This window comes from Pholcus phalangioides, unplaced genomic scaffold (assembly GCF_987345545.1).
Source record: "Pholcus phalangioides strain wild (caught in Gottingen) unplaced genomic scaffold, Ppha-v1.0 ptg000017l_1, whole genome shotgun sequence".
Classification (NCBI taxonomy): Eukaryota; Metazoa; Arthropoda; class Arachnida; order Araneae; family Pholcidae; genus Pholcus; species Pholcus phalangioides.
Window position 1 is genome coordinate 5,694,444 of NW_028301610.1, and position 25,989 is coordinate 5,720,432.

At 34.6% G+C, this 25,989-nt stretch overlaps 1 protein-coding gene across 2 annotated transcripts in view; it reads left to right on the plus strand.

Annotated features, from left to right (window-relative positions):
* LOC149072151 (5-oxoprolinase) overlaps positions 1-25,989 on the plus strand; it is a 176,923-nt gene that overhangs the window by 68,942 nt on the left and 81,992 nt on the right. For both annotated transcript variants that reach the window (XM_089246637.1, XM_089246636.1), the window contains 6 exons: positions 1,844-1,956; positions 3,854-3,942; positions 6,924-7,041; positions 8,624-8,766; positions 23,570-23,808; positions 24,931-25,019. In XM_089246637.1, the coding sequence (XP_089102763.1) occupies positions 1,844-1,956; positions 3,854-3,942; positions 6,924-7,041; positions 8,624-8,766; positions 23,570-23,808; positions 24,931-25,019 (791 nt within the window). The remainder of the gene's footprint in view (positions 1-1,843; positions 1,957-3,853; positions 3,943-6,923; positions 7,042-8,623; positions 8,767-23,569; positions 23,809-24,930; positions 25,020-25,989) is intronic.

Genomic DNA, 25,989 nt, shown 5'->3' on the forward strand with positions numbered 1-25,989 from the left:
GATTTTCAAATCTCTGGGGATCATAGTTGTTTCTATGTTGATGACTATGTAGTTGCTGAAGTTGTGACCATTACATGAATAACTACTGTGCGAGAGATACCTGATGCATTTGTGGAAGAATTCTCATGATATGAGTCATGTCTTCTTTTTTATCGACTCAAAGAAATTATGTGGCCTCAAATGTGACAATAACGCCATATAACAGAACTAGAGCGAGGAGAACCACCATTATGTGACACCTGAGGAGTTTGTGACACTGACAATGAACATAAATTTTCAAGAGATTCAATTCATGTGAGTAAACTGGTGGCACCAGTGTTTCTAGAACATATATAGCAAATAAAATTGGATGTTCTCTATATATATGTGCCGTCACAAATTTTTTAAACCGTGGAATATGTGATTTTGTAGAAAAACTATTTGGGCACACACACACACCCCATGCTTGTCTACCCCATCAAAGAGCAATGTTTGTGCTCTAGCATTAAGGAGCAAAATGTCATCCAGAAACACAAAATCTGCCTTACAATTTTAGTGCTCACAGCAAACAATTTCTAGAGTTTTAAGTTCTACAAGTAACATCAAATTCATGAAAATCAAGAAAAACCTGTATTAACTTTGAAACACAAACAGGATTATTTGCCTCACAAAACATACCATGCCTTGGACTTATCAGTGGTATTCTGCTCTGTTCTCTGATGAAAAAAAATCAATCTTGATATCATTCATATTGGCATGTTTTGAAGTCTGCAATGCCGCAATTAATGAGCCGTCAAATGGGTGGTGGTTCAGTAATGCTTTTGGAAGCATTTTCTACCCAAGGGAAGACTGATGTATAGTTTTTCTACCCTCAAGGATGAATTCAAAAAGCCATGTAGAACTTTTGCAGGAGTAACTTGGTATATATAAAGTTCTTTATGGCGAATATTGCATGTTCCAACAAGATAATGCGCCAAATTTATGTGTCAGGTTACACAAAGCAGTGGTTCAAGCAAAAAAACATCAATGTTCTTTCATGACCGGCTCATTTCTTTGACCTCAATCCCATGGAAAACTTGTGGGGCATGCTTTGCAGATCGGTATATGCAGGTAGGAGGCATAGGCGGAGATAGACTTGAAAGTCTGGAGGGGACATTGTCATTACTGGGGTTGTTGATGATGATGATGATGCCAATTCATATATACGCATATACATTAGATCTGTCAACTCCACCTTTGACGCTAGGGGGGGGGGCAATGCCCCCCACGCCCCCTGTATTTCCACCCATGGTAGGAAGCGATTTCCTTCCATCAAACATCTAAAAGCCACCATACAACAGGCTTGGAATGATGTCTCTTGTGACACTCCCATTGATATGTGGGAGTGTCACAAGATTTGGCTGGTTGAATCCTTGCCAAATTGCATTTTTGCTTTGATTAGCAACATAGGTGATTGTACAAAATCTTGATTTTGATAAATTTATATGTAATTTGTTTTAATTTTATTTTGCTTTTCTCTCAAAAATCAGTAGGTGTCTTATAATTTTGTCCATACTACATTTTCTGTATTTCCATAAAATAACGTGAAAATATTTTTTTAAATTTCCAAATATTTGGTATAAAGTTATTTTTTCTGTCATAAAACAGCTTGAAATTTTTGATATTTTTTACTTTGCTCCTTGTGATTTCACTAAAATTTAAGAGTGTCTTATAATTATGTCTCGCACTGTACTTACATAATTTAGAATACATTTTTTTAATGCATGTAACTTCTTTTTATGTTGAAACACTAAGAACACTTAACCTGCAAAGGAAAAAAAAGATAAATTTTTGAAATATAAATTACTGTACCTTTAATATTTAGGTTTTGTGGTTCACGTGCAATATTGTCTGGGCCTGCTGGTGGAGTAGTTGGATATAGTACAACAACCTATAACACGTATAGGAATTTTCCTATAATAGGATTTGATATGGGAGGTAAGTGATTCTGCGTTAAAAAAAGTGCATCAGAAGGCTATAATATTTAATCATTTTAACCACAAAATACTTTTTAAAAGGAAAAAAAATGAAATGTGCTTATTTTTGAATGTGATGGAAATATTATTTAAATGAATCTTCTCTGAATTTTAGAAGTATATCTATTTTATGAAATTTAGTTAAATTTATTTTTAATTAGAAAATTACATTGTGTGATTTTCAAACTATGGAACAAGTTTTTGAAGACTAGAATGTGAGGTGAAAATTTGGCCAATTTTATAGCTTATAAAGAGTGATAGACGGCTTTTTTCTCATCCCAATGTATCAAAGAAACATATTTTCTGGATATTTTGCTGAGATAAACTCAACTGAGATGACAGAAAGGAAAGTCCCAGCAGAGACAAGATAACTTTTTTTTCCAAGTTCACATCTTAATATCCAGAAAATATGTTTCCTTTATGGCTTATAGTTACAGAAATAAAAACACCACTGTGCTTATCACTGATGGCTAGAAAAAATAGATGCATGATTGTTATTTTTCTGTAATATAAATTTTGTCCATTTGCAAAATGTTGAAGAATTGATGCTAAAAGCAAGTGGTATTATCCATAACATTTCCCTCAACACTAGTTACCCATAGGACTAGTATTTAGCAATGAAGACGTGTGTGTTTGCCGCCTCGAAACGTAATTTACCTCTGTTCATGACAGATGATGCCTTTATACTGAAAAAAAACAATAATAATTTTCTGATCAAGACAGAACTGCTACTAGACTTACCGCATCCTAATTCATATTATTGCATTATATAGGGTACATTTATCCTGGAATAACTTGCAAATTATTCATCCTAAAAGCATACTTAGAAAAAAGTATCCTAATAATGTGTAGACCTCGGATACATAATATATATTGCAAGGGGTTGTTTAGTTATTAAAATAAATTTAATTTTTATTTGGTCACCTTGTCCTAAAAAAACCCAATCAGAAAGTTGTTGCCCTGTTTCACTTGAGCCCAACAAAACAAATTCTATGCTTTCAATGTTTTCAAGTGCAATATTTTCTGAAAAATTTCAATTTGAAAATCACTGAAAATGAGAAAAGGAACAGCATATGAAGTGTAGAATGAGCTTGTTTGTTAATTTATGCAGTTTTTCCTTCATTTTCAGCAATATATATAAACAATTTTAGAATTCAAATATCTAAGTGAATACTGCACTTGAAAACATGGAATTTTTTGTTGGACTTGAAGCAGGGCAACAACTTTCTAATTTGGTTTTTTAGGACAGGGTGACCAAATAAGAAGTTAATTTTTCTAATAACTATTTATACAACCCCTTGCATTATGAATATGAATGATATATCTGAAGTCTACACATTATTTGGATATTTTTTCTGATTGGAAGTATGCTTCTAGTATATCAGTGGTTTGTTTGTTATTTCATTATAGATTGACTTTTATGCACCCTGTACCTTTTATATCCTCATAAAATAGGACGTCTGCTAATCCTCGAGTTAATATTGGTTCTCTTTTTTTTTTTTAGAATCTATATGTATAAAATTGATTTTCTGTGTGTATAAATCTACAATTTTGGTCAGATTGTCACTAAATTTTACATATATATGAAACAAAACCAAACTTGAACAATAAGCTACTTTAAAAGTTTATCAGAGCAGGGCATATTCCTAAAATGGGCCAAAAACCATCAGGCAACAATGGTTTGTGGGCCACAACAATGGCTATCGGAATGTTTACTTTGGTTCCCTAATAATATGTCTCAGATATGTTTATTCCTTTACAATGTTTGTCACTTCTTCAATGCTCCCAGTATATTGAGAAAACTTGACAGCGCTGGGTATTATAGCTAGTATTTCACAATTTTAATTCTCTTTTTAAAGGAACATCTACTGATGTTAGTCGTTTTGATGGACATTATGAGCATGTTTATGATACAGATATTGCAGGTGTAATTATTCAAGCTCCTCAGGTATGAAAAATATTTAAAAACACGACTGATATATACTATTATATATATATATAATATATACCTTGTGCCCAAAAACCCAATTAAAAAGCTGTTGTTCCGTTTTTTCTGATGCCAACAAAAAAAAAAATTCCATGTTTCTAAGTGCAATATTCACTGAGATATTTGAATGAAAAAAACTGAGAGAAGTTGGGGTAAAATGGCAGGAAATTAGGGCAAAATGGCATTAAAAATTGGTAAACCATTTAAAACAATCTCAGCTTTAATGTAGGGCATTACCAATTTTTCTTCTGTGAACCATTATGTGATTTAAAAAAAGCTATTCCAAACATGTAGGTCCGTAGTTCAGATACTTTTTCTATGCCATCTTCTCTGATAGGACTGCATTCAGGAAACAATGGTACTTCATTGTTACAACATCCCCTTACTATGTTTGGAAGGCCCGTGAATTTCGCTTCTTAGCAGAACTCTTGAGCTATACAAAAACAGCAGAGATAAACATCTGGGGCCCTCTCTTCTCATTGCATTCGGGAGTGGCTTAAGCGAGGGTGCAAGGGGTGCGGCGCACCCAGGCGGCAAGTTATAAGGGGTGACAGCGTAGACTTTAGTTAAGACCCCAAAATTTAACACTGTAAAAATTCACATGGCATCACGCTTTTGAGTCACACCTCGACAACAAAACGGTGAGAAAATAGTCAGAGCCTCTGACTGTAATACCAGAAACTAGAATGTTAGCTATCTGGATGGCTCGAGACAATCTGTACCCATGCGGGACTTATTTTTTGGGCCTCCTGCCTATTTCCTCCACCCATAGCCCTATATTCTGCGTCAGGGCTCCAAGGCTGGAATCTTTCGAAAGACCCAAGCAGATTTCCCATGGAGCCCCTTCTACAGTTAATTTATAGAGTAAAAAAATAAAAATTATAAGGATTTAGTCCAGAGCCCCAAGCGGAACCCTGTCAGCCCTACCAAAATTTTTGTTTGTTCTTTTTTTTGACACAAAATAAAGTGTTCCAGACTCTGCCACGAAGCTGAGCTGGAAGTGATCTCTGAAACGGGATAAGTCCAGTGGCAAAGTTCTGGCGTTCATTCATTCATGTCAGCCCTACCATTGGATAAATTATCCAAACAATTCCTAACAAAAACAAATTTTCACCTTTTCATCTCGGATTTTGTGCCCCTGCAGAGCCGACAAAAAACATTTTTTTTCGGCCAATTGAACTTTTTTTACTCATTCCCCTCGGATTTAGCACCCTTCTTGAGTGGCGCCCTGTGTGGCCACAATGGGTCGCATGTCCAAGTGCTGTCCCTGTACTCTATCACAAGGAGCAAGTGTGCATTAAGGGCCCGGGACAATTCTCATATTATTTGATTTTGGCTTTTTCACGCTATAAATTTACTATAGAAGGGCTCGTGAGCAGTTTGACTGAGGGGTCACAAAAGATCCCATCCCAGGGGCCCTGCTCTAGGATTTTAATGAAAAACATTAGCATGTGTAATGCCTGCCAGCAGTTAATGTCAAAATACTTTAAAAATATTTTTATTACAGGTAGAACAAAAACTTAAACACAAAAAATTTCAAAGTATTTAAAAATTGAAAAATTTGAAAATGTGTTTTTTGGAAAATTTGCGTGCACCAAGGGCCGCATATGAGGCTTCACACTCAGGTGGCAGGTAAGCTCGAACCGCCCCTGATTGTATGGGAGGCATTATAAAAACAAACTGTACCAACGAAGTGCCGAAAAACCTCTATCTCAAAGGGTTAACAACCCTTCTTCCTCACAATTAATAAACAGTGTCAGTTGGCCAACCACAATAAGCATGTGACAGATAATAAAAGACAATTATAAGACGACAATATGAGTAACTTTTGCTTCACAGGATTGGAGCATATTAACTTCCCCCTTAGCCATCAATGTAACAGATGGCTGCCATAGGAAACGTAAAATAAAAGTTACTTGTCAAAATACTTCATGTGTTAGCATCTGGATAAAACACTGTACTGATATTCATCGTGTCATGAGTTTGACCAGGCTGGAAGAAATCTTGGCAACTGGATAAGCCACTGTCACACTTTACTGGCATTCATGGTATCATGAGTTGGGCTCTCTTTGAGTCCTAATGCCGCATAAACAGAAGGAAAGACCTGAAATAATATAATATATGTAATAAGCCTATATATGTACTAACATTATCTTTATTGTTCCCCCCCGCCCTGCCCTTCAAGTTTATTTCCAATCATGGTTCAATGGCTGAATGCAAACTTCACTAATGGAAAATTTAAGTACATAATCCGCATCATGTCATCATCTTGAGAAGCAATATGTTTTTTTATTTATCCTCAATGATGCTATCATAACCATGATCCTGTTCATACATATGATAATCTATTTCATAACATTCTAAGACCTTGAATATTATTAGTAATGCTGTGATCTTTGAAATGAAAAATTTAATCTACTTAACAAAAAAAAACAAATTTGGAAAAAGAAATATTAATTATACAATATTCAGGCAATGCTTGATTTTACAAACTTCCAATTTGTGAACTGCACATTTTTATGAACTAGTCTCCTTTTGGTCCCAAACAATATACCATTCTTTTAAAACATCTATCTCTTATATGAAGTTTTGATTATACAAACTAATTCATGTCTGTGCAGTTCATAAAAATGAGCAATATATAGATAAAGGCGCTGCTTTGAAGATATGTGATTAGCACAAAACCTCTTGTATGAAATGGTCTGGGTCCGAATATAGTTACATAATATAGGAGAAAATAATAATGTTTAATAACTTTAAACATTGAAAACATTGAAAATGCTTCATACTTCGGAGTTTTACTTCACACTTCTAAGTATAGTAAAATGATATAAGATACATGAGATACTCATAAATCAATTATTTTCATTTTTACCGGCATTTACACTAAGAATTTTATTTTTCTGCATTGCATTTGCTTATTCTGTAATCATCTTATTTAGCTGGATATCAAAACTGTTGCTGCTGGAGGTGGCTCCAGGTTATTCTTTCGATCTGGGTTGCTGGTGGTTGGACCAGAATCAGCTGGTGCTCATCCAGGACCTGTATGTTATCGTAAAGGTAAATTACATTTCATCCTATTTGATAGCATTCAGTAGTGAGGTGTGGCTTTTTTAGTAGTCATCATCACTGCTTTCCTGACTTTCCACCCACTAACACACTAGAATTAGAATGTATCCTTTATCAGTTAAAAGTAATTACACTTACATTTTCTTACATTTTTGTTGTTGATATCAAAACAATGGTTCTTGAAAAATTTAGTGATTTTTATATTTCTCTATTTTGAGATATGATCAAATGTGTGTAAAATTTATGTGTGTGGCACATTATTATAAGTTATTATCACAAAAAATGAGTAACTTTGCCTGGTTTTAATTTATACAAAATTGCCACGTTTTTAAGACAAATAAATTCAATTGGTCGAATGGTCGACGCGTTTCGGATCTTCAATGGAGAGCCGTCATCAGGACCTCGTGGTCAGAACTCACACGAATGAAGAGTGATGTTTACGTCTGGTCGTCCGAAGAGTTCGCCTTTGTATTTGCTGCATCCGAGTGGTCTTTGGATGCGAATTGGGGAGCCATCTGTTGTAAAGTGTTGAAAGTTTTTTCACGACTGAGGCTAATAAAGCCTGTCCAAGCTGACGAAATAGGTGGTGTGTTTCTTCCATCATTAACGAGGAAATTCTGGCATGTTCTGATGAAGTATCCCTCGAGAAAATTCAATTCCGATTTGTGTGTTGCTTTTTTAAAAACAAATGCTTTGTCAAAATCAAAATGATGTGAATGTTGCCAACAGACCTTTTCCCATCTGAAAGATCCTATCTCACCCTCCAAAGAATCTGGTATCTACTTCATCCCATGCAAGAATTGTGAAAATGGATATATTGGCCAAACTAGAAGAAATCTAAATATTCGAGTTCTCGAACACCGAAAGCATGTTGAGAAGGGACGGACGGATAATTCGGCTATTGCCCAACACTGTTGGCAACATTCACATCATTTTGATTTTGACAAAGCATTTGTTTTTAAAAAAGCAACACACAATTCGGAATTGAATTTTCTCGAGGGATAAACTTCATCAGAACATGCCAGAATTTCCTCGTTAATGATGGAAGAAACACACCACCTATTTCGTCAGCTTGGACAGGCTTTATTAACCTCAGTCGTGAAAAAACTTTCAACACTTTACAACAGATGGCTCCCCAATTCGCATCCAAAGACCACTCGGACGCAGCAAATACAAAGGCGAACTCTTCGGACGACCAGACGTAAACATCACTCTTCATTCGTGTGAGTTCTGACCACGAGGTCCTGATAACGGCTCTCCATTGAAGAGCCGAAACGCGTCGACCAATCGACCAATCGACCAATTGAATTTATTTGTCTTAAAAACGTGGCAATTTCTGTATAAGTTATGTTCTATTATTATAATAGTTATGTTCAGAATGAATTTTTATTTTCAAGCATCGTGTTTCAAGTTCTTTCTATTTAGTCATATTATGCCAGAGATGTTTCTTATTTGCAATAAGATACATGTTGGAGAAAGTTGAGGAAATATTAATGTAGCTCTTTGGTTAGTTAGCTATGAACTTTGAAATTGAATATCTTTCATTAATGACTCTTGTGTTATGGGTTTATAGGGGGCCCACTGACAATTACAGATGCCAACATATGTCTAGGTCGCCTGCAACCTGAGTATTTTCCAAAAATATTTGGAGAAAATCAAAACTTGCCTCTAGACAGAGAGGCAGCTGTTGAAGAATTTCAAAAGCTGTTAATTGAAGTAAGTAATGTGCTATAGGTCTATGTATAGTAAATATTATGTGGTGACATTTTTCTTAGCCACATAATTAAATTTAGTTCAACTGTTTGTGAAACCTACTTTCAATGAATTAATAATTACACAAATTTTAACAGTAAATATAAAAAATTGTGTGTAGTTTTATCAGAATGATCGATAATAAACATTGTCAAACATGTGAATGCATAAAAAAATTAAATCTTTTTCCTTACTCTGGATATTTGTTCTTACATTTTTAAAAACATAATTTTGGAAGTTGCTCCACTTACACTGACATGCCATCTGATTTTGATTAGGAAAAAGCAATTTTAAAAAAATTTGTTAGTAAAAAGCTTATTAATAGTAAAGAATATTGTAGGAGAAATTTAAAAGCAACTGTTAGTGCACACTGGACTGCATATATATTCATATAGAAACGTCCTCTCCACTTGTCAATACAAGATTCATCGAAAGACTGGCTGTTTGTGGAGATGAAGATTACAAGGAAGAAAATTCATCACTGCACCCTGTCATTCACGAGCTATTAGTTGATTGTTGACGCCGTCTATGTACGGTGCCTTTCAACATATATATACGCTCCAAGGTTGAAATTCCATAGCTTAGATCAGTGGTTCTCAACCGGGGACCCTAGGATATTCCAGGGGGGGCCACGGATGAAAATCTCGCAAAAGGGGAACCACGGCTGCTGATACGGGGGCCATGAAGAAGTTTGTGAAATTAAATTTTTTTAGTCACTGACTAAAAAAACTTAATTTCAAACAAAATGCATAGAATATCTTTTTCATATCGTCGTTACAGCATAACTGTAAAGACAGAAAATTGTGTGTGTTCAAAGACTTTGCATTCAAAGAGGGCTGCCATAAAGAAAGCAGACAAAGATTTGTTGACCATTCATTGACATTCTTTTGAGTGATGGTAGTGCTGAAATACTAAATGCTAGGTGGTGACGGTAGTGCAATTGCATCTGACTCCATATGAATGAGACGTAGTTGTAGATACATTATCTTTAATTATGATGCTATATAGAAGATATTATTTACATGGTACATATATTAAGAGAGAGAAAGACGACGTTGGTGCATCCCGTGTGAGAGCTGGAGCTGAACTGATGTTCACACACACATGGCCCTTCGGACCCTCCGAAGGGGCATCCGGTCACGTGATCATCTCGTGTTTCAGTACAGAATGTACTGAGATTCTTTCACGTGACCAGAGCGTGCTTGTTAAGAGAGAGCCAATGTACAAAGTAAAGTAATAATAATAATACATATAAGAATATATATTGAGGCTCTACAGTAGTAAATGTAAGTAGATGGGTGAAAAATGAAAGCTTGCAAAAAAACCCCATCATTTTCATGCAATTACAGACAGATAATCTAGTCTTTGTGCTAAACTAGACAGCTATCTAGTTTAGCACAAAGCTATCTTCAGCCGGCACTGAGTGGCCTGACGGGGATCAGAAAATCGAATAAAGAATGATTTGCTCTGGGGTATTTTTTTATGAATTTTGAAGGGGGTGCAAATTTGCAGCATTGCCTTTGCTTAAAAAGAAATAAAGTCGAATCCAGTTATAACGAACTTCAAGAGACCAAATCATACATGAGGAAAAATACCCGCGAAATTTAATTTTTTAAAACTATATTGCTGTATAACTTAAAAAACTGTAATTGCATAAAATTACTGTTGTTTCTATCACAAGTGCTCATATGCCATTCCTTTCAATTTAACAGGAAGAACGTAATTTTAAACATATTTAAGATGGTCTTGACGTCATTTGGTTTGCTGATTGGTTTCTATAAGCAATCCAAGCAGATAATGTATTGGGATTTCCTCTAAGATTGACACCACATCCTTAAAGTTCTTTTAATCGATACTGTAATGCGTCTCCTATTAACTGGCCTACTAATTAAGCCTGCTGCTGGCCTGCAACATCCCAAATAATTTCAATGCAATTTTCCTATCCTGCAAGAACAATGTTGTGGACATTATAAAAAAATTCTAAAAGGGCGTATGACCACATTTAAAGCAATTTAAATCCGTTTATTTGAGACTCACTGCGTCTGCAGATTTCATAGAAAAGTGCAATAAATTCTCACATAAGTCTTCACGTTGAAATGTCCATAACCGGCTCAATGTGTGTCTGTATCTGTCAACCTAAAATTTATTTATTAGTGTTGATAATACACATGCAAAACCAATTCAGCGATGCGTTTTCACAATCTGCAAAACCTGTGTGGATTTGATAGTTGGAAATGATGTCTAAATGCCAAAGATTTGGAGTACGAGTCAAAATGAAAATGTCAAATAACTGAAATTGTGCTTCGTATAAATGAAATATTTTAATATTGAAAGCTATATATATATAGAGATTAATCGTGACCATAGTCAAACGTCTCACAAATTTGAAATTTTGTCATAAAACTGAGAGTGAGGCGCGAATCCCCTTGCACACAAGTGGAATTTCGAGGCATTTGAGCACAACCGAGCCCCTCTTGGCTATTTTTCTTTTTTTCTCCCCACCCTTTCTTTCTTTTGTTTCCTTCCTAAATTTATAAAAGTAAAAAAGGACTGTTTTAAGATCAAATTGCCGAAGTTCAATTACGTTAGTGCAAAAATGTTAAATTTTTTTTGGGGGGGGGGGGGATAAAGTCAAACCCCATTATAATTAACTCCAAGAGACTGGAGAAATCACTTCGTAATAACGAATTTCGTTATAAAGGAATCCCAGATTCTTATATTGTTCCTATGTAAACTTATCTGAGGGATTAGAAAAGTTTTTGTTAAAACAATATTTTTCCCGTTATGACGAGAGTCGACTGTATTTCGTCGCAAACTATTTTTTACGTGTATATGCAGGCTGCATGGGTAACAGGGCGTATGACACTTTTCTGGCTAGCAGTTAGTCTTAGAGACATACTTCCAACTAGAAAAAGTATCCAAATCATGTGTCCAACTCAGATATGTCATTCATGTTGTAAGGGGTTGCATAGTTATAAAATAAAAAAAACAACTTTTTATACCATTCCGTGTGGCAAAGAACCCAATTAAAAAGTTGTTGCTCTGTCTTTAACGATGCCAACTAAAATAATTTCATGTTTCTAAGTGCAATATTCACTGAGATATGCAAAATCGAAAAATTGAGGAAATTTGAAAAAAAAACAGTGTTAAATGCAGATAAAATGGTTTCCCTGCATTTAATGCTGTTTTTTTTTTTTTTGTTTCTTTTTCAACTTTTCAACAATTTCACTTCTTTGTTTCGAAGATCTCACTTGGAAACGTTGATTTGTTTTTGTTGGAGACAGGGAAACAACTTTCCAATTGGGTTTTGGGGCACAGGGTGTCCGTATAAAAAGTTAACTTTTTTATTTTGATAATTATGCTACCCCTGGCAACATGAATCAAATATCTGAGGTACTACACATTATTCGGGTGCTTTTTCCAACTGGAAGTATGCCTCTAAGACCAATGGTTCGCCAGTAAAGTGCCATATGCCCCGTTACCTATGCGCCCTGTATATTAAATTTAGTGCGGACTGTTATGTGAAATATTGTGCTGTGTTTAAAGAACAAATATTGTGTTGTGTTCCAACTCGCACGTTACTTCGTTCGCCTGCGAGAGAGCGGCCAAAGTATGAAACAAAAAGCCACTTGAAGGCAGCTTGTCACATCCAACGAAATATCAGATTTTCACCGTATCAAAATTGAAGTCAACAAACTCATAATTTTCTTATTTGGAAATTGGATTATTTATATTTTCCTATGGGCTTGAAATCCTGATAATGAATGTTCACATGCATAGGTGTGCGCAGAATTTACTCAATGTGGGGGTTTGATTTTTTCCTTCTGAGGGGGTTTTTTACGTTTTTTTCCTGCAAAATAACGCTATAATCTTGGCTCAACTCCCTTGGCACCCCCTTTACGTACGCCAATGTTCACATGAACAGTTTTGTCACTGCGTCATTTTTCTGAAACGAATGGTTCAAACAAATATTTACAAATTTTTCACACGTATTTTAGTTCATTTTTTTAAATTCATATTAGGGCTACAACATGAACCTATATCCTTGATACATTTATTATTGCTAAAAATGATGTGAAAGTTTCAACTTTTCAACTGTGATTCATTTGTGTGGCTACTCCCTCATTACTACTTTTATCCGCATGAAGAGAATAAAATGATTAAAACTGCTTGCTACCACTTTTTGCGATTTTTATCACTATAAGAATGCGTATTTTGGAAGCTAAAACTGACATTTATCAATGAAACCATAATCATCTATGCACAAAAAAAAAAAAAAAAAAAAAAATTGGAAATAATACAAATTTCATCCAATACAGTAACTTGATGACATTGTGCCGTGTTCAAGCAGAGTTTACATTGATTGAAAATAATGTATTCTATTTTTTTACTGTATTCTATTATGTTTATTTTGTTTTTCCGTTATTTTCATAAATTAAAAATTAATCAAATTAAATTCAAACATATTTATACTTCAGACAATTTTTAAATAACTATCTTCTAATGGGAGGAGGGGGGGGGGAGTAGAAAATTAGTCATGTTCACAAGGGGGGGGGGCACAGAAATGAGAAATGGTTGAAAGGGGGCCATGGCCAAAAAAAGGTTGAGAACCACTGGCTTAGATGGTAGAGCGTGGGGGCAGTGATGAATTTTCTTCCTTGTAATATTCATCTCCACAAATAGCCAATCTTTCAATGAATCTTGTATTGCATATATATTGTTCAAATATGCAAATTTCGTTCATTAATTATGAAATCTCAAGAGATGGAGGAATATTTTGATATAGAGAGATTGGTAATAATTTTTTTTAAATAATGTTTATTAAAAATACTTTTTTTAAATAAAAATTCGACATGAAAGAAACCTTATACTTTGTTTTTTCTTCTTTTTTTTAAATATGAATCTTCCAAAGTTATGAAATCTTGTTGTTTTCAGTGTACTTATGGTCAGTCTGTTGAACTTCTTGGTAGTTTGAAAAATTATATTGTTTATGAAAGAACTAATATGGCAGTACTTCATCCTGTGTTAATTTTTTTTCAAATCAATTGTATTTATTTAATGAATCATTTTGAATACTGAACTATTTTTTATAGAAATTAATTTTTTTTTTTATATTTTTGTTGAGTTGAAACACTTTGTTTGAACAAACATCATATATAGCACAGTCAAATTATGGTATGCAGTAGACATTCAAAATAACAAACCGGAACCAAATGGGATTTGTTTGTGGGGTCTCACAAAATCCTGTCACAGGTTTTCCACCTTTTTGAAAAAGAAGTCGGCCATAATGGATTTTTGTCAAGGTCAACAAAAACAGCTACTACATGAGAACTATTAGGTCTGGAACATTTATCCTTTTATTAAAATGCATACAAAAATGATGTGTTTCAAATGTATTATAATGGGTTTGAGACTTTTTGGAAACATTTTTGGAGCTGAAATTGTAATTTTGCTACACTATTTGGTTCTGAGAAAGAAAAGTTGTTCTTCAGCAACATTTAAACCACAAAATATTTTAAAAGACTCATAAAACAAAACTTGTAGAACATAAAAAGTATAACAGAACTGACATAAACTGATGCTGCTTTATACAAAAAATGAGCACTTCTGAGTGTTTGTCACAGAGTATGCTATAGCACTGTGTTAGATGAGGTCTGCATAGGGCTTCACTCTGCATTTCAGTGGCCTATTTGAGTAAATTCATTAACTCTTAATCTTTCATTATTTCTATTTATATACTCATATTTTAAACATATCAGTAAATGAGGAGTGCATTTTATTTTTTTACCTATGAAAACAACAAAATTATAGAAATAATACATTTATTTATTTGGTGCTCCTTGTAAAATAGAACAGCATTTGTAAAATAGAAAGATACAATTACACAAATTTCCAGGAATGAAATGTTTCCAAAAGGTAATTCACATTTAATTGGCTTTGTAATATATTTAATACCTAATACAGGGTTTTCCAACTGGTGTTCTGCGGAACCCTACAGTTCCATGAGAACTTTTTTTGGGGTTCCGTGGAATCAAAAGTGACGGAACCCCAAAAATCCAGGAAACCCTGATTTTTTTTCTGAAATTTTTCTTGTTACTGTTTTACCTCTGAAGCAATTTTTTATAAGAAGACTTCTTCGGAATCGGTATTCCCGAAACTCTCAAGACCTACATGCAGATTTTATGAGAGTCTTCCACCAATGATACAGAAATTTTAAATTGTTTCTTTGCATTATTACTGGATTGCCTCTCTTCTTTTGGATGTCTAATTGAGCTTCATGATGTTGAATTCTTATTGCTTTTCTGAATAGCAAATCCTAAATAACACTCCTAAGACAGAGAAAAGGAAAAGCTTCACTTTCTAACTTGCCTGAGGTCATTTTTCCCATTCTACAGATTCTTTCCCACAAATGGAACCTCATTTATATGATGTTCAAGAAACCATGCCAAAACATTGTATATGGGTGAAAATCGCACAACTGGAACTTCGCTGAAAATGATCCCCCCGCCCCATAAATCTCAAAGAAAATATCACAAAAATTCAATTTTTTTAATTGTATTTTGTTTGTTTGTTCTTGAGAATAATTACCCCAACATTAAATTTTTCAAAATAATATAAATTAATTAAATAACTAATTCGCATTACACCTCCGTTGCTTAAATCTTGAGTATTATATTGATCTTTTGAGTATTTGAAGGAAAAAAACATAATTTTTCACTTTTTCAAGATTTTTTTTGTTTTGCTTTCCGTATCTGAAAAAGCAAAGCAGATAATGAATCGAATCTAGTTCTTTAAAAGTTGTCTAAAAGAAAAGAACTGAAATACTGGACATCTGGAGTGTTTCTCAAACCATACGTCAAGGCTCTCAGGGGCATCGCAAACCTTTCTCAAGGGCGTCATGGCTAGCTGTCAACATTGCTAATTGCCTGTTTAGTGCTTTGAAGGGGTATTTTTTAGACTATATTCTGAGCAGAGATGCAACTGGGGGAAGGGGACTTGGAGGTTCTAACTAGGGGGTCTGGTGTCCCGGGCGCCGGACCAGAGGGAGCGCAAATTTCACCCTTTAGCCTCTCCTTCAACATTGAAAGGGGTGCCAAAATGTGTGCTTGCCCCCCCCCCCCCCAGCTGACTAAGTATCGAGTAGTGGCCTCGATACCATATCTCTATCAACAATTAGTCAATCATCAAAGTTTAAGGCTTTTGAGTTGACGATATGCAATGAAAAACTATTATAGCAACTCATTTTTGTAATTCACAATAGTTATGTAGATTCAACGTATAGAAATTATAATTTTCCAAACATTTGAAGTTCGAGTTGAAATGAAAACGTCGAGTAATTGAAGTTTTTCATCACTCATAAATGTCCCGTTGTCTCCTTTTTGCTCCCGTTCTCATCTGTGAGGGACTCTGGTTATTTGAACCACATGAGAAGAGCTTGAGAAAGGCATTGACATTGAACTGCATTTTTTTTCTTCCAGTTATTCTTTTGTTTAATGTTGAATGAAAAGCATAAGGGAAATTTCCCATGAGTGACCATCATTGTATGTGGACTACTTCACCAAAAATTTCAAGATTCTGCATCACAGTAACATATAATGGCTCTCAATGTCCAATCAGTGCTGGCCATGTAATATCACATGACAAGCAAACATTTGTAAATATATATAATGTTCCAGAAAAAAACTACATGGAGTTAATTGCTAAAAACTGCCTGTCCTTTCACTTCATGTTTTATGTTTATGCTCAAGTTAGAATTTTTCACTTGTCTGAGACCATGATTTCAATTTTTGTGCTGAAATATGAAAATTCAATCTTCATATGTACTATAGCTGGTGTTGGTTTGGTGCACTGAACCGGGAAGGGGGGGGGGAAGAAGATTCCATCTTTCTCTTTCTTTGACCTCTCGTTATATATTTCGGGTGAGAACGGTGTCTGCCAAAATTCACACTGAGCAGGGTGACCAAGTATAGCGAGTAGTAATTTTTTTTCTTTGTTCTGTATTTTATTAATATTTATTTATCATTAAAGACTATTTCATGAAACATTTTTTTTACTATGTTCTTATTCTTTTGACAGCTTCTTGTATTTCCTGAATTATAATGGCAATACTTAAACAAAAAATCAATGAGACTGTATTAGTTGCCATGATTGAAAAACCGTGGCTATTTGTGGAATACTACTTACATAGCAGTGGAGTATCGTAGACAAGTCAATAAGATATTCGCGAACTGTGCCATAAGATGCTCAGAGATGTTGTGTGTTCGAAACCCTCTTTTGTCCTTGCCAGTGTATTTTCTGCTTCGAGAACTATTACAAAAACGGCGCCATGATGATGAAACAGCAGATTGATGTTGAGGAAAGTCTGCCAACCAAACGTTTGGAATACGAACCTCTCGGTGAGAAATATAAAAAGTCACTCAGAATCTGTTGTGAACTGTATAAGTAACGGTCTAATTAGTTCTATTGTGTAGGAGGCAAAGGTGGTAGAGAAAAGTGATTAAATGAGCATGTTTTTCATTATTCTGAAGCTGCGTGTACAACTAGGATGACCAAAGAAAAAAAAAATTCATTGCACTTATAGCTCCTGTTAAAATAACGAATTCACGATTTAAAAATTTCAAAGTGAGTTTTTTTTAGCAGGCTTGACAAAGTAACATTTTTACTAAAACGATGAAATAGCCAAATATTATTATGAAAAATAATCCTGTCCCTTAAAATATGGGTCATGGTCACACTATGTGTAACACAAATATATATATGACACTTTTATATACTATAAGTTTTGATCCTTATTCTCCAGAGCGAATATGGACTTTTGGAACACCCTGTACATTTAAGAAATATTCTAAATTTGTTAAGAGTTCTGCGGAATAGCCTCCTAATCATCAAGGGTTCTGCGTGAGCTTTCTCGTTAGAAAACCCTGACCTAATACCATTAATAGATGGCAGCATCGTCCTGCCTTGTGAGATTAAAATAAATGACAATGTGGAAAACCACATCAACAGATGTAAAATCTGTTGGCAAAATCAGAGGTCAAATTCTAAAGAAGTCCTGTTCAAACAAGTTCTGCCTGGAAGACCATGGGAAAAAGTGGCATGTGACTTTTTCTACTTGAGAGGTCAACGGTACTTTTTGATGATTATTTCTCAAAATAGATAGAAATTAAAAACATGGAGAGTACTAATGCAAAGGCATGAATGAATGAACGCCAGAACTTTGCCACTGGACTTATCCCGTTGTCGAGATCTCTTCCAGCCCAGCTTCATGGCAGAGTCTGGAACACTTTATTTTGTGTCAAAAAAAAGAAAAAAAACATACAAAATTTTTACAACATATTTTCCCCAGACAATTGGGTACTGTCGTGATTAACAAATTTTGTGGTGATTACAGATGAGATGGGGTTGGGAGTTGGAGAAAAGTTTTGAGGTTTTGTTAAGAGGGATGAATGTACACGTATTAGGGTGGATTAATGCAAAGGCAGTAATAGAGGCAATGAAAAGCATCTTTGCAAGGTCTGAAATACCAGAAGAATCTTTGAGTGATGGGGGGCCACAAAATTAATGCAGAAAGTCTTCAAAAATTTTTCAAAGAGGGGAACGTGACACACAGTATTACTTCATCTCACTTTCTCAGAAGCAGCAATCAAGTTGAGAGAACTGTAAAAACTTTGAAGAAGTCTCTCACAAAAGCTGTAGAAGAAAATAAAGATCTATATACGTACATATGGTCCTACTGAATTATAGGATACAACCTACACAGGATCTTCTTTTTCCAGCTGAACTGCTGATGGGCAGACTATTAAGATCCTTTTTCAATCAACAACTCATCCTCATCAACCCAAGCCAAAGTTTTCTACAGTTGAAGCCAGCAAAATCTTGAAAACTAGACAATCATATCAGAAGGAAAGATTTGACAATTCGTCGTCCTGAACTCAAACAAGGCTCAAGGGAAGAAGGCTCAAAAGGAAGTTCAAGAAAAGACTGAGGGCCGTATTCACCAACATGGTTTAAACCTGTAGTTACAATTTTTGGATAAGAGATCAACATAGATTGGTTAAAACCCTGAATTTAACCAATCCGTGTCAATCTCTTATCAAAAAATTGTGACTATAGCTTAAACCATGTCGGTGAATACCGCCCCAAGTGAACTGTGGTAACAAGGTGTCGTAACCAAGACAGGACCAAAACCTCGTTCCTATATCATCGAGGGAAAAGATGGAGGTAAATATCGAAGAAATAGACACAACATAAGAGAGGACAACATCTAATGAGAAGATCACCAGAACAGTTGAAGATCTTTACCCTTTAATGGCTGTTAAAAAGATAACATCTTCAACTCCAGATCCAATTCCAGCAGGTGATCAGATCCTGAGAAAATCAGCTAGAACTATAGTTAAACCTATCTGCTACAGACAATCAAATTGACTATTCCTACATTATCATACAATAATTATAATAGAACTTCAATGTTTCTAAAAAAGTGGAGCATGTAATATATTTGATACCTAATACCATTAATAGGTGGCAGCACCGTCCTGTGCCTTGTGAGATTGTAACAATAATAAAGAACAGCTGTCGTGCTCTGGATGCCATGTCAACAGGCTGTATTAATCTGAGACCTTGCAATCTATGTCCATTGTGATAGTTAGTGGACCAAACATCAAATAGCCAAGCAGCCATATATATCAAGCTCTAAATAGGTTTTCAAGTAATTGCACTTTACATTTAAGTTCATTTACATTGTGCAGGCGGTGAATTCAATTCAGTGATATCTTCAAGATCTGTTGCATTGGAAGCATTACAAATTGGTTCATCAGTATCAACATATTTTGATTCATCAATTGTTCGTGAGTTATTACTGCACCCAGAACCAGCACACTGACCACACGTAGATGAACATTCAAGCCTGCTTTTTTTGCATTCACAGTTTTGTTTCACATGACCTGTTGCAGTTACACATAACCAATTTCAGAAGGCTTTCTGAAGCAACCTCTCTCGTTGGATCAGGGAGAAATTTACTTTTGTCTAGCTTCCAACCAAGGCCAGTCATAGTCATTTCAACTTTTTCGAGGGGGAGGTGGCAAAGAGCATATGCTCAATATATGTATATATATATATATATATATATTTCAACCCCATTCTGTTGGCGGTAGATCCATATTGTACTAGTGAGTACTGACTTTCTGCTTTGCTACAGTTGTTAAATAGATACAATGCCTTGCTTTGTCCAGATCACACACACAGATTGCCTTTTTACCCCATACATAGCCAAAAAGAACTTTTCTCCAACTGCTGCAATTGAATCTGAAGAGGAAGCATAATTGAAGACATTCATCTGACTACGAAGATTTTGGTCTGTAGAAAGCAGTTTGTAAGCATTCTTTTTCCCTTTTTTTAATGAAGCAGAGGTGAAGTCACAGCCAGTAAATGCATGTAGAAACAACATGTAGTCTTTCTTATCTCCGAATTGGTTCTGTATGTGCTGGATATTGCATATACGATCGTGTTTTCCTTTCTTATCAGGCATTACCGTGAATAACTCCTTCACTGCACGAGTGATTAACAATGTGAAGAAATCTGTATCTTCTCCCACAAGTACTGATGGACGTGAATCTGCTATTTTAATTGCTTCTGATGCAATCAAAGTGTCTGCATCACTGACTGCTTGGTTAACAATGTTAGCAGCTTGAAGATAAATTTTTAATAGGCTAATGAATGAGATGCTTTGTTTTTCTTATTTGACAGGAAATCATGTTGGGATATGAACACATCATTATTTTCTGCAACATTCACATCAATTGATATTTCAAATCCTCCTCTCCCTATGTGCTCAACTTTTTCATGCGGGAGCCTCCTTCATAACCGTCAAATACTACGTAGCATCTTTCATAATGTTGCAATGTATAAACACTGTACTGGTCCCATATTTCTTTATAAGTTGCTGGACGTTGCCATACAACTCTATGCAACAAATGTCCACCATCAGTTATGTATGTATGTACAATTATTGGGAATAGAAAATTCACTTCCTACAACTCTTTCCAGAATATTAACAAGAGATGATTTTGTGCCATTTCAGATTGATTTACCATCAAAGAGGGTCGGTGGGTGAGAAGTCAGTTCATATGAAAAACTGTTGGCCAATTCTTCATCAGTTCATATTGTACACAGCATTCTATGAAAAAGTTGATTTGAGTTTATTACTATTTCTTTGTTATTTATGCTCACACCTTTATTAACAGAGGCTAGAGACTTTGTCTTGTCCTGTTGTTGGTACTGGATATCACTAAAGAGCTCCCCAATACTCTTCTTATGAGAGAATAGTCTGATTTCTATAGCTCTCTTACAGTTTATTGAACTATTTCCAATTATTCCGGTGGAGAGTGAAATCAGCTGAGAGAAAAGAATTTTGAATCAGTGATGGATATGTGACCACTGCATAAACTTGATGTCTGCCATGTCCTGATCTTGTCTTGATGTTCTCAAATCTACATGCTGTTCTGATAATGCACCTTGAACTCCAGTAAAGTCTTCTACAGCACCGAAAACTCTTGAAATGAATGGTGTAGTGTATAGCCACTTTACAAGTGTGGATGCGGATAAACCACGGCCATGAGTAAAACCACCCAAGCTCTTCATTTGACTCATCAGGACTTTCTCTATGGTCATATCTGACCAGATACCTGCCCAGAATTAGATTGCTGGACCTATGTATACTATAAAAGACTTGTGTTGCGAAAGTTTCACATTCTGCAGGTTTCTTTTTTTCCAGATCAAACATTTCTTGAAGATAAACGTGAGCATATTTTGTGTAATTGAAGTGGCCAGCTGCATGAAAAAATGGAAGTGTTTACTACACACTGTGTGTGTAGAAATGTAGCTGCCAATCACAACACTCGGCTCTGATAAATAGACACATTATTTTCACCATATTTATGTACTGGGCACACAAAGTTCCACTATATGTCCTCCCACATTTTTGGTTTTCCTTATATTCTCTTTCAATGGGTTCGTTAACTTTTCAAAAATTTGAGAGTCAAAAACATTTTAAATAGATATGTATATATAGATTGTAGATATGCCATTGAATAGTGAATTCATTTATATTTATATAAATAATATTCTACAAGTTATGTCTTATGTCTTTTAAAATATTTTTTGGTTTAATTGCTATTGAAGAACAACTTTTCTTTCAGAACCAAAAAGTAGCAAAGTTACAATTTCAGCTCCAAAAATGTTTCCAGAAAGTCTCAAACTCAAACTTATTACAATACATTTGAAACATATAATTTTTTAATGCATTTTAATAAAAGGATGAATGTTCTAGACCTTATACAATGAAACTTCCCGTAACAGACACTCCCCGTTAGCCCGTTAGGGGACACTTTTCTGATCCCCGGTCTCGTGGAATAGGGCTTTAATGTATTTCGATAGTGGACACTCTTGATAGTGGACAGTAAAATCAGGTGAACTTTTTTTTTTTTTCCAAACTCTAATTTGTGAATTTTTGTTCATAAATAGGTAATTTATCATTCAACGTGATTATGTATAATCCCAAGCTCTTGTAATGGTAAATATGATAGTCCATCAATCAATTACCTGATTGAACATAACTATGGTCCAGGATGCTGATTCTGAATGGTAATGTTCGTTTTGTTCGCACATATTGATACGTGTGAAGAAAGCCAACATAACTGATGATGTTATGAACGTTTATTTCTTCGCACTCATTTTAATTTTTTTTCTTCAAAATATGTAGTGAACGTATCATATGCAGGTGAAAATAATCAATTGGTTTAATGAAGAGTAAGTGGAACGGTTATATAAATTTTTCCATATTTATCAGACTTTCCAACTTTATTTGGGAATTATGTATAATCGCCAGTAAAAGTGGTAAAGGCAATGAAATTTAATCAAACTTTTTTTTATCGAGATGATTAATGATTATGCATAACCACCAGTGTATCGCAACATATAGGAACCAGTTGTGATTTTGTATAAATATGAAAGTCGTATAAAGGAGTATAAAGGAGGTACTGTATATCGTACCTCCCCTATAACGGACACTCCCTGTTAGCAGACAAAAGTTTTGGTCCCATGGTTGTCCATCAAGGCCGTGGAAAGGGGGGACTTGGGGATCTGGTCTCCTCCCCAAAATGTGAGAAAATTACCAAAAAAGGGAAAAAGATGGCCAAATCTATTATTCTATAACTTTGATCAACCCCAAAATGAAAGTGGTCTCCCTCGAACAAAATTTCTGGCTGCAGGACTGGTGTCCATTATTGAGCGGTTGTACTGTAGTTCGCATGTAGTAGCTGTTTTTGTTGACCATGGTAAAAATCCAATATTGCCGACTTCTTTTTCAAAATGATGAAAGACCTGCAAATGGATTTAGTGGGATTTTTATGTGAGACCTTGATAAACAAATCCCATTCGGTCCTGGCTTGTTATTTTGAATGCCTGGGTTTGGCCTAATTTTAGCCTAATTTGACTGTACTAATAAACTTTTTCTTGAAAAGTTCTTCAATAAAATATACTAATGTTATTTCAGCATTATGCACTTCTAATGGAGGGATATTATTTCATATTTTGTATATCAATATGTATTTATTTTTGAGATGGACTTAATAAATCTTGATTTATTACAATTATTACAAATTAATATTATATAAAAATATATGATTAATTGACATGATTGTGATGTGTTTGATATTGTGTATTTCTTTATTGCATTTAGATGCACTAACAATTATTCTAATTTTTTAAGGTTAATGAATTTATTGGCAATAAACAAAGGGAGAACCCAAAAAAGATGACATTGGAAGAGCTTGCTTTAGGATTTATCACAGTTGCTAATGAAGCTATGTGTCGTCCTATTAGAGCTTTAACTCAAGGAAAGGGATATGCTTCATCCCAACATGTTTTATCGTGCTTTGGAGGTGCAGGAAGTCAGCATGCTTGTTCTTTGGCCAAAGCTCTGGGAATTACCAAAATTTTCATTCATAAGTAAGATATAGCTGCAAAAATGTTCATACTTTACATCCTTTAAGCACATGAAGTAAATAATATATAATAAAATTTAAATATTGGAGGGGTTGGTAAAACAATGAAATATTTTAAAATCATGGGTCATATTGAGCATGGGTCATTTAAAAATTAATCAAAGTCAATGGTAAGGCAATCTCTTACTGCAACTTCAGTTGCTAGAAAGAAAAAAAAACAACAAAGCAAAAACTTTAAAAGATTTAAACATTTTCTTGAAAGTTACACGTTACATTTTATCAACTAATTCTCGATACAGTTGTATTAGACTGTGTATCATAATCCAAAAGAAATTATGACCTGATTTTTTCCAATTAATTTACTAATGTCTAGTAAATTATCTGTTTCCAATTAATTATTTTTTTTTAGTGTATTTACAGTTTTTTCTTCTACAATTTTCTTCTTATAGCGAATAGTCATATCATTTTTTTGACATTTTTATACTGGCTCATATATGAACTGAGTTTCATTCCACAAACCACCATCTTACATATGAGCTGACAAGGTGGATGAAACATCACAATAAGATGGGGTCTTACAGAAGGTTTTTTTTATTTTTAGTAGGAGTCACAATGCAAAGCATATACATTAATTTGGCAAAAACCAACTAGGTTTATAATAAAATTGCCATCAGTTTTTAAGATGGTTTTTTCTAAAAACAATTTATTGTGCTTGTAATACATCAGAAATTTTATATAATAAAATATAATATACTTTATATACATTTTTTAAAGCACATTTGAAGTAAATAATATGAACTAAAATACTCAAACTCCTACACTTTTAACAAAATCTAACACAATATAATTAAGAAATTCTTTACCAATACACTTAGTTCTAGATTAACTTAGTTTAATATTCAGTTACGGTTATTACAATAATGCAGTACAGTACATGCGGCTCTCACACAGTGATGATCGGCATAAAAAAACGTGAACAGCACAAATCTGTTGCCAGATTAACACATATATTCTTGACTTTTCTGACAAGGAAGAATTTTTCTCATGAGGAACTTTGATAATACATTTAACAATAATTGATGTCACAGAATACTTTTTTAATGAAATTCATTTTGATACATTGAAGGTATGCCGGAATTCTTTCTGCATTTGGAATGGCTCTTGCAGATGTTATACAAGAAGAACAGGAATCTTGCGCAATGACTTATTGTCCAGGTACATTCTTTTGGGGGAATTCTTTATTTCTCCCAACTATAACTTTTGTCAAATCTAAATTCTCATTGAATGCTTTCCCTATCAGACTAACAAAGTCGAGGCCATTCTTATATTTTATTTGTGAGTTTCTCACCCTTCTTTTCATTACTTGTATATATATCTGTGTTTTCTCTATCACATATTTGACTTCATTACTAGGGGATATCCATTTTTTTTAATATCTATACATGTCACCTACTTTGAATTTTTGAAAAAGTGACCCTTTGGTCTTGCATTGATATTTTAGCAAAGAGTGATCCAAATTTTATATTCTATTGTGTTTTCACAAAAATTTTTGTTTTGTGCTGTCATTTTCAAATCTATACTGGTATTTTTAGACATATTATATCAGTCCACAGTTGGTGTGACCCTATTCTGAAATGATACTGTCATTTTCCCAACCTGATGAAGACTAACTATAAGTAGGAAAAGATAGTCAGAATATAGTCACTTGGGTCACTATGGCTAGTTCCTGTGCTATCTCACATCTTAGCCAGTCAAGCAACATACCCAAATGCCAACATACTTGATATAAATGAAGTCACCAAAGCAACACATGCTCCTTACATGCATCTATCAAAAAAAATATCAGTCAGAAGTGGAGGTGTGTCTTCCACTGGCTACTTAGAGAAAATTTGTGATACTCAATGTATTAAAAAGAGGATCTACACATCAGCAAAAAAACTGGCATTTGCACTACTACTCTACCGCACACCAACTTCAGTCATATATCGCCATATGGCAATTTCCAACTAGTGGAGTTGGGTGGGAAATAAAGGCGCCATCTATCGGTGGTCGCTCCAGGCTCAATAGGTAAAGAACTTTTTCTGATGTTCTTTTGGCTGGATTCAAACCCATGGACCTTGACGGCAACTTTCATAGTGGAAGACAAGCATCTTACCACTGCGCCTCTCAGGCTGGCATTTGCACT